This window comes from Lissotriton vulgaris, chromosome 10 (assembly GCF_964263255.1).
Source record: "Lissotriton vulgaris chromosome 10, aLisVul1.2, whole genome shotgun sequence".
NCBI lineage: Eukaryota > Metazoa > Chordata > Amphibia > Caudata > Salamandridae > Lissotriton > Lissotriton vulgaris.
In genome coordinates, this window is record NC_141698.1 from 750,243,066 (window position 1) to 750,252,682 (window position 9,617).

The 9,617-nt window shown below is 43.5% G+C and overlaps 1 protein-coding gene across 1 annotated transcript in view; it reads left to right on the plus strand.

The window, feature by feature from the left end:
* Positions 1 to 9,391, plus strand: part of LOC147688747 (uncharacterized) — a 380,809-nt gene extending 371,418 nt beyond the window's left edge. The window contains exon 20 of the mRNA XM_086941654.1: positions 9,084 to 9,391. Coding sequence (XP_086797780.1) covers positions 9,084 to 9,206 — 123 coding nt within the window. The 3' untranslated portion in view covers positions 9,207 to 9,391. The remainder of the gene's footprint in view (positions 1 to 9,083) is intronic.
* The last annotated feature ends 226 nt before the right edge of the window (positions 9,392 to 9,617 follow it).

The following is a 9,617-nucleotide window of genomic DNA, read 5'->3' on the forward strand; positions in this document are numbered from 1 at the left end:
AATTTTACACCACTTCTTTTCTGATTGTAGTATGTCTACACAAATGTTTGTTGGTAGTTGTCAAAATAGTGTCAACAGCTTCATGGAGCGATTGATGTAAAACAGTTTCGTCTTCAGCACGTGTAAGTGTTGGTTTTGTATTAAGAAGTTGCTTGTTTAACACTAAAATGTTAAGTTTGGACCAGTTTCTGACATAACGTTTCGAGACAGGTCGCGCAATGGAGAGCAAAGGGTCTTTAATCTTAAAGTGCACAGTAAAGTGGTCAGACCTACATAACTGGAGAGGGGGGTTAATAAGTAAGCCCTTTATATTAGAGAACATTGGGTCCAAAAGGTGCCTGGCTAAGTGAGTAGGCACAGAGTTTAGAAGTGCTAGGTTAAGAATACCCAGGTCTTCGATAAAAGCTACAGACTGGTTGGTACTTGGATCCTCGAGATGAAGATTAATGTCCATGAGCACTGTAAAATTGGCAAAGAGCAAGATATGAGAGACCAGTAGGTCAGGAAGGGCAGTGCACAATTTATTCGGGTAATCAGGGGGACCATAAATCAGAGCCCCAGAGCTCGTGAATTTCGGAGTGAAGGAGAGTGTGGCTAGCAATGCTTCGCCGTCTGGGATTAAAATGTTATCAATTTTACATGTATAAGCTTTTTTAAAGATAATAGCAATTCCTCCACCAGAAAATATCACGTATTCAATTGAGGATGTATGGTTGTAACTTAAACAAATTCGAACAGTCCATATTATCTGAAAGAAAGTTGGCATTTCAGCCCAAAAGCTAAATGTGACCAGGGCCATCATCAGGACATAGGGGCACAAGGACATTTAGTAGGAAGCAACCTAAACAAAAAGAAAATAAGAATTGTGAACAAAAAATATTCTAAAGTGTGCGTATATGGGAAAAACTTGGAAGAAGCCATCACCAAGTGGCGGCTTACCTAAGGAGTTCCATTGTAAATGAAAGAAAAATGATAATAGAAAGCCCTAAACCAAAGATTGGTCCTACAATTATATAAATTAAACAAACAGTATCACAAACAAAGGCGGGCCACAAGTCACCCAACAAAATAGTTCAAGTATCCTTAAAATTTTCTAATACTTGAGGTTGCGACGAACAATCACGCAATAGAAAGTGTCCATCCAATGAGATAACCACGATCTAATTGTACCATGACAAAAAACAGGGTGAATTAAACTCAACAGAGGTTGGATAAAATAGTTAGCCAATAAAAACAAAAGGCATCCACTCTCAGAACACTTACTTGGGATTCAGCCTAAAGAATTATTGCCCGGCCGGCATCAAATTTCAGCCCACGAAGGATGATTCCCACACTATGGAAGAGACCTCAAAGAAGAGCAACAAGTGCTAAGACAAATGGAGTAGCAGGCAACCTGGCAACAAGCCAGGGAGCCTCGATACAAGCTGCTGGGTTGTTCCAGTCAGCGCCCATTAAACCAGGAACTGGTTGAAGAATCTGACGTCAAGCGCCAAGACCTCGATTGTGATATGAGGCATAACGTACCACGCTGCATGGGGGAAACTGGTTAATGTTGTACACAAAATTTGCATAAATACTTATTCAGGCAAGGGTATCACTAAAAAAAGATATATTGACAATATATATGTGTAGTGGTGCCCCCCCACATACAGGTGATCAAACCAGCATAATAGCATTACAACCTTCAGTCGACAATGATGGTCCCAATTTGTCTCTTTCATTGCTGGGAAGAAAAAAACAGATGAATTAATTAACATTAAACTAGACTAAGTACTGCAACTCAAACCATCAAGAAACCCAAAACAGGGTTAACAAGTAAAGTTGATTCGCATTCCAATATTCAGATCACCAGGAGTTGCAGAGTTAGTCAGTCAGACAAAATAATATTTGATCGGTTAATTAAAACCATAGAAGATACACACAGCACAATTAAATAGATCAATAAGAGTTAAAACTGCTATGGTGGCAGCAGGTGGCATGCAAAGCATCAAGGGTAAAATTAATTAATATTAATATCAACACTTCCGATACACAGTACTGTCTAAAATGCAAAGATCGATAATAATTTGTCAAAAATATAATATATACAAAGACAAGACAATGACACAAAACTAAAAAGACATTATAAAATAGCCATAAAAACATGTAATAGATGCATATGGTAGTCACCCCCTTCTTTTTCTAATCCTGACAGCGTTCATGAAAAACCTTGCTACATTAAAACAAACACATTCTTTAAATAACAATTGTAAAAAAAAATAATCAGAGTCATCATAAAACCCACTGGTACCATTATTGCTGCAATTGTATTAGCGAAGCCAGAAATAAAAACACTGGCACTAGCAATTAGATTTTTGGAAAGAAAATAGAATTTGAAAAAAGTACTGAAAGCAAACCACTTGACAAAAAGAGCACAGAAAAAAACTATTGTTTATAAAAAGAGAAGAATAGAACAATAATAAAAGTATTAACAACAATTTACAAAATACAGCTACAAATAACAACAGGTCATCCTAGCAAACCCAAATTATGAATCACCTTTTTACAGTTGATAAGTCGATACAGTTTGTAGTGCTTTGTCATTATTTTTAAGACCTGTGATGGCAGAGTTCAAATGGTCAATCTATCTGCATTCCAGCAACATCAAAGTTCGGCAAATATTGGTAATTGTATCCATCCTCCGAACTTGCTCAATGACTTGCCACTTAAACTGTTGCTCAGAGCGTCCCATTTACTGAAAATGTTCGACTAGAGGTGTGTTGATGTTCCCACACCGTATTCTACTCCTGTGGTTTAGGATCCTACAAGGAATCCATTGGGTCGTCAACCCAATGTACATCTTACCACAGGGATACCAAATGGCATAAATAACGTTCTGGGACTTACAGTTCATATAACAAGTCACAATAAATTGTACATTTGCGATGTTCTAATACCTTGGTATTAAATAATAATCACACGTCCACTAGGCCATTTGAGTCCAATGCTTTCAAGATTGTCACGACGGGGATCTGTATGCTGGAAGTTGCATGGATTTGCTGGGTACTCCAGAGGGACGTCAGGGAGGCTGAACAAGTTATACCCACCCTAGTTGGATACCTGAGGTCCCAACTGACTGACGCCAAAACTTGTCACGCCACTCTCTGGGAGCAACTGTTCTCCTTCAGTCTCAGCTCCTATATAGCCAGGGTGCATTAGGAGAGAGACAAATCTGGTCACCTCCTCACGTGGCTGGTTTGGCAGGACGCCGACTCAGGCCAGATCCTGGAAAAATCCTTGCTGGCTGGAGACAGCGTATACGTGCAATGTGACATCCTGAATACATTCTTCGTGTGTTACTCCTCTTTATACAAGGCGTCCTCTTCCCCAGACTTTGGCGCGGTCTGTAATTTTTTGGGCAGGGCTTGCATCTTTGAGGATGCCTGTATTACGATTCCCGAAATCAAGCAAGCCATCCAGGACTTAGTTAGAAATAAAACCCCAGTGCCTCCATCCCTCCAAGAATCTCTCCAGGTGTCCCTCCCGAAACCTGGCAGAAATCCGACCTAATTATCATCAGACAGGTGGATCGCCATCCTCCTTGCATATTATAAGACTTTGTGGAAGATCCCGGCTGATAGCTATGCTCAGATATTACCATACCTAATTCACCCAAAACAAAATAGTTTTGTTCCAGGATGCAGAACATCTCAAAACATCCTATGTCTGTTTCATGTGATGGACCAGGCTCCCCAGCAGTTCCCAAATGCGGCCTGCCTAATATTGGATCTTGAAAAAGTTTTTGATACACTCATTTGGGATTATCTTTTCCAGGTGTTGGTTGGGCTAGCAATTGGAAAACACCTCTTAGTATACAAAAAATTGTTATACTCCAAGCCTACCTCCAGAATTTGCCTAGACAGACTTATCATTTTCCATGGGAAGGGCTGCTTGCCCTTCTAAGCGCCCCTTGCCGTTCTTCTCCGACTGGAGGGCTTGTCTTGGCCGCTCCCCTTGGACAATGTGACCCACATATTGTCTTTGTAAGCAGAAGACCTACTACTCTACCTCTGTGACGTTCGCTCAGATGTCTCCCCAATACACACTACACTCCATGCGTTTGCGCAGGTGGCCGGCCTCTGGGTCGGCTGAGCCAAATCGTGTGTGTATCAACTCAGTTGCAGTGCATTCCCACTTGAGGTGCAACTCAGAGGGACCCTACTGAACTGGAAAGGCAGCACAGTCCATTATCTTGGAGTTCGGCTGTACCACTCCCCAGACGGTTTATATGAAGGTAACCTAAGGAGAGTACTTTATGCCCTAAACTCTCAAGTGCAGTTCAGGAAAAATTTGCCCTTAGCTACAACTGGGAAAATAGACCTGGCCAAAAGGATAATCTTACCCAGGTTGCTGTATTTCCCACCTCATCCTCAAACGCCTTTTCCTGGAACTTGATACTATGTTAGGGGAACTTATCTGGGTAGACAAGCGCCATCGAATTTCGCTGAAAAAGCTGCAACTGTCAGTTGGCAGAGGCGGACTCGGAGCCCCATTATATGAGGCTTATTACTTAGCAGTGCAATTTCAGTGGGTTTCACTGTGGTTAGCAGGGCGACTCATGGGAGAGACATGTAATGGATCCGACCTCCTTACACCATCCACACTTCAAAACTTCGTACTCCCCAGAATTGCACTCCAGACCACATGATCACTGCAAGTCACTATTGCTCATAAATGTCTTGCAAGGGTGTCTCACTTCACACGCCACATTCCACCCCATACCCCGGCACTCCACCTGCTGGGCCTGCCACAGTTTCCCAGGTCCTATTCCGCCACTGACTTCAGGAGCTGGCATGAGCAATCCCTGACAACAGTCGGAGACCTCTTTGCGGATGGGCACCTCCTTACCTTCGACTAGCTTGTGTCTGACCATGGTATTCAATGGGGACAGTCTCTAACATACAGACAGCTGTGTCATGCATGCCAAGCCCTCAGGTCCACACTTGACGCAGAACCCCAAACACTCTTAAAGCACCGGGAACTTGCTGTTACATTTGAATCCCTCGAGTGCCAGTGGTCAGACTCCAAGCAGTAGATTTTACTGAAGCACCTGTGGAGCACTACAAAGGCCTCATTGTGTGCTCACTGAATGGCTGAACATTTTGCAATTCTCCCATGTGTTAATGCAGTGTGCGCCATTTGGCCCTGGCTACCTACCTTCAGCAAGTTCAAAGAGGACGATTTACCCATGCTGCTAGTTGGCTTCTGATGACAAGACAGTCACAATAATCATAGTGTTTGCCCTGACTGGTAAAGGACGGACAGTAGAGGTTAGTAAAAAAACATAGACATACTTAGGACTGAGTGTTGGAAGTCTGAAAATTAATTATTTGCACATTGTTTGTTTCATTTAACACTTACACACGTGACTTTAAACTACTTCATGTAGTCCCTAATGCACAATTCTTCCTTATTAAAAATTGCTCTAAGAATATTTATCCTCCTGGGACCTATGGAAACCTGCCAGAATTTTGGAAAACAAGATGTTGTTCCCCTGGCGAGATACAGAGAGCTTCATTTATCATGGTTTTGTCGTGGGGGAAAGTGCCGCAGGCCTTCTTGCTGCACTGCCATACGGCAAAATAAAAGGGCCGGAATGCGACGTATCTATGAGATTCGGTGCATTCCTGTTCGTTTCTCCGGCACACAATGATCTGCTGTGTGCCAATGCAGCACTTTTGCACCATGGTGCAAGGGTGCCTGCAATGCAGGGATGATTATTTTTGTCACAAGAGGCGTTTCCATCTTTCTAGCACACACAGAATTAGGAAAAATGAGGAGAAATAAATATTTCTCCTTGCTGTGCCTCTCTTGCGCCTCCCCTGGGAGGCTTACGTTTTTGGCACTGCCTCAGAGTTATGATTTCTCATAAATCTAAGGCAGTATTAACCCTTTGCATGCTGATGACGGAACCGCTCCGTCATCAGCTGCGGGTGCGCTGTGCTGATGACGGAGCGGTTCCGTCATGGCCAGGCCGCCGCGCCTGCGCGGCGCTGATTTCGCGCCTGCGCGGCAGGTTTAATGAGCGGGGCGGGTCATGACGGAACCGCTCCGTCACCAGCACAGCTCAACTGTAGCTGGTGACGGAGCGGTTCTGTCACCAGCATGCGGCGGCCGCGCGGCCGCCCCGCCCCTTTAGCGCTGCGGCGGAATAGCCGCCGCAGCGAAGGGGTTAAAAAGCCATGGATGTTTCTGGAAAAACCCATTGTGCGCCCCTTTAAAGCAGAATACGCGTTAAAGGGAACAATGTTTATGAGGCAGAGTTAAGGCCAAAAAAGTGGCTTAGTGCTGCCTCCAAAATATAGAGCAGGCTCCTGCATCACAAAAGGTCACAAAAAAAGCGATGTTCCGGCAGCGCAAGGGGCGTCTTAAATGATGTCTTGAGAGAGGGGGAACTGGAGGAGCGGTTATACACAGTACTGCAGTAGAGGTGGGTGAGCCAACAAATTAACAGGGAGAGCCAAGTTAAGTGTCTGTCTTGGCTGTAAGAGCCCAGAAATAAGCTGAACCATGGTGACATTTAGCATGGAAATCGAGAAAGAAATATGATGCAAAAATATGATAGTGTCTCCATAATTTCAATAAAGTATATTTTCTCAACAAGCATTTCACCGTAGTTCATCAGATTATATCCCTGCATTCAGAGGCATGAACATATAAAATAATTGACTAGGATCACACAATGTGGTCAAGTAGCTAAGCTGGGATTGAGCTCAGGTTTTCTGGTCTCACATTGAGTAATTTAGCCACTAGGCCGAATATCCCTTTCGCAGTCCTATTTACCATCAAAGTTTATTGCTTTGTCTTTTATGCTTGTTGCATGAGGTTAGAGGGAGGTAGCGGGCAGAAGCCTCAAGAATGTGCAGCTCATTTTAGGCTGGAGGTCTCAAGAGGACCTCGAGCTGGACCAGAGCCTAGCATCTGGCTAGAGCCTTCAGTGGTTCGCGCACTTCTATTCTTGACTCTGGGTATTCTATGCCTGAAGTAAGCTTAGAAGCTGCTGCCAGTGTGATGGCTGGTTTGTATATGAGGATATCTTGGCTTGCACTGCTGATGAACATCTTGTACCTGTGCTGCATATGAGGGAAAGATACACTGCTGCCAAATGCTGCCCATGGTGTGTGTTTACGCACAGGATTTGACTGGTGCTGTAGATGCACATGTACTGTCCATGTGAGGGAAGCTTACATTGTTTATGACCAGATAGGTATGTGTTGTGCGCATGTGAGGGAAGCGTTTACTCCTGCCTGATGCTTTACCTGTTTTGTGTGTGGAAATCTTGCTATGCATGTGAACCAAGCTTGCACTCAGACGCCCCAGTGCTTGCTCTTACACTTGTACCAAATCTGAGGTTGTGCTTCTTTGTTGTATCGAAGGGAGGCGTTAAATGATGCTGCCCAATGCCACTCTTGTCCATATTCCTATCATCTTCCATATCCTTGAAGGAAGCTTGCAGTGGCCCTGCAGTACCACACTTATTCTATAGCTTTAAAGTAAGACTGCACTGTCCTGAGTACCACACTTGCTTCATGTCTTTGAAGGCTAGCACTTGCCCTGCAGTGCCACACTTGTCTGTCTTTGAATAAAGCTTGCACAGGCTCAATAGTCCACATTTGGTCTTTGAAGGAAGCTTCCACATACTGGCCCTAAAGTTATATACATGGTCCATCTCTTAGAAGGAAGCTTGCCCTGGCTGTCACTACAGTAACACACGTGTTCCATGTCTTTCATTGGTCTTGTAGTTCCACACTCGATCCATTTCTTCAGGGAAGATTGTGATGCTCTCGACCAGGTTGTGTGCCTTACACATGTGAGCCAAGGACTTCCTGTGTACCTTCTCCCTGTGCTCTATTTATTCCTGTGAGTTTTAGGTCTGACTGAAAGGCTGTTTAAACTATCTCACCAGCCTCGTGTTTTCTCAAAAATAATACATAATCTTGCTTAGACAAAATTGACTTTTTGTAAGTTCACTTCAGTTTTTCATCCCACAGAGTGTCATTCATATATTAGTTCAGCCCTTCAGAACAACCTACATACAATTGGGCAGTGGATCAGCCGTCTTCACTCATTGGTTTTGTTGCCAATGCTTGACTCTGCCTTGTAGGCAACCACTGGTCTTTAGGATGTCAGATAGTCTGAGTAACAGTATTTTGCCTGCTTACTCTTTGGACTGTTCATATGGAGAAATCCGACCTCCGGAGATATTGCCTTAACTTGATTACTCCAGCAGCTCGCCTGCAAATGCCGACTAGAGCTCATTGAGTATTGCCCATGCTACTGGACCACAGCTGTCTGAGGCAGAGTGCCAGGCCTCATGTTTAGACCACAACCTGCCATGCGTCTTTCAACTCCACTGCATACTGGGCGTTTGATCACTCCACATGCCCATCCCGCACACACCTAGTGCTGACCGGGGACAGGTGAGCAGGCCGTGAGAGCGGTTCTAAGTTATGCATTCATCCTTGTGCTTCCAGACCCAGAGGGTTTGCAGGCAGCTGTGGAAGAAAGGCGTGACTTTCTTTAAGTACAGTTTGGTAGCGTTTAGAAGTGTGTGCTGGACAAAAAACGAATCCGCCATAGTTTGCTGTACTCATTCTTAAAACATGTTTTGAAATTATGAATAGTAAATAAGGTAGTGTGATGTATTTAATTTAAACTTAAATCTTTATTTGGTTTTAGCATAACACCTGCTATGCGCACATACAGTTCTGTACGTATACATCAACTTTGTTATCCTTATTGGTAACGCCTTGGATACAGTAAAAAAAATGTCAAGCTAGAGCTTTCATGTAACATGCTTAAACATCTTCGGTTAATAAAACATTTTTGTGTAGTGATCATCTTATCGAGATTCATTGTTGCAAGATATGTACTTGTGCTATAGAACAGGCAGGGTGATCAACTGGAGTGCATATTTCCCCATTTGCAGTTACCAAACAAAGTATTTAGAGAAAAGGATTGTGGTAAGAAACCAAATTTGTATTTGACGTAGAAAAGTGATTAAAGCACACAGGTTGGATTAACAGTTTTCTCTTTCCTAAAAGGTTCGCCTTTTGCACCAAGTTTTTCAACATCCATTTCGAAAACAAGCAGTGGCGGAGAAAGCAGGATACGCTTCAAGGCCACCTTCCTGGGCCAAAGAGCTGAAGGTCAGCTGCTCATCTTGAGAGAGCACACTAAGACAAAGAGGCAACGTGAGGAGGTATATAAACTGAGTGAATCCTTTGGAGCTCTTACTGAAGAACGGCCTGGAGGGGAGCAGACAGGAGTGACAACAGCTCACGTTGAGAGAGTAAACAAAGACCTTCCAATTCCGTCTGTTAATATATTTATAATAAAGCACTACATTATATGATGTGCACTATTTCAAATGTTTTTCAGTTGTTGAATGGACCAGATGTGTGTTTGACATTGTCCCTCAATAAATCGCTCTCTCTGTAGCTCAGGAGTACTGACAGTATGGAGGCCATCCAAGATGAAAGCAGCCCTTAGACCAATGGTGTACTTTTCCTTTTTTTTAAGTTTACAACTCTAGTGTTCCAAATGGTTCTGTGTAGTTCTGCCTACTTTTCAATTCG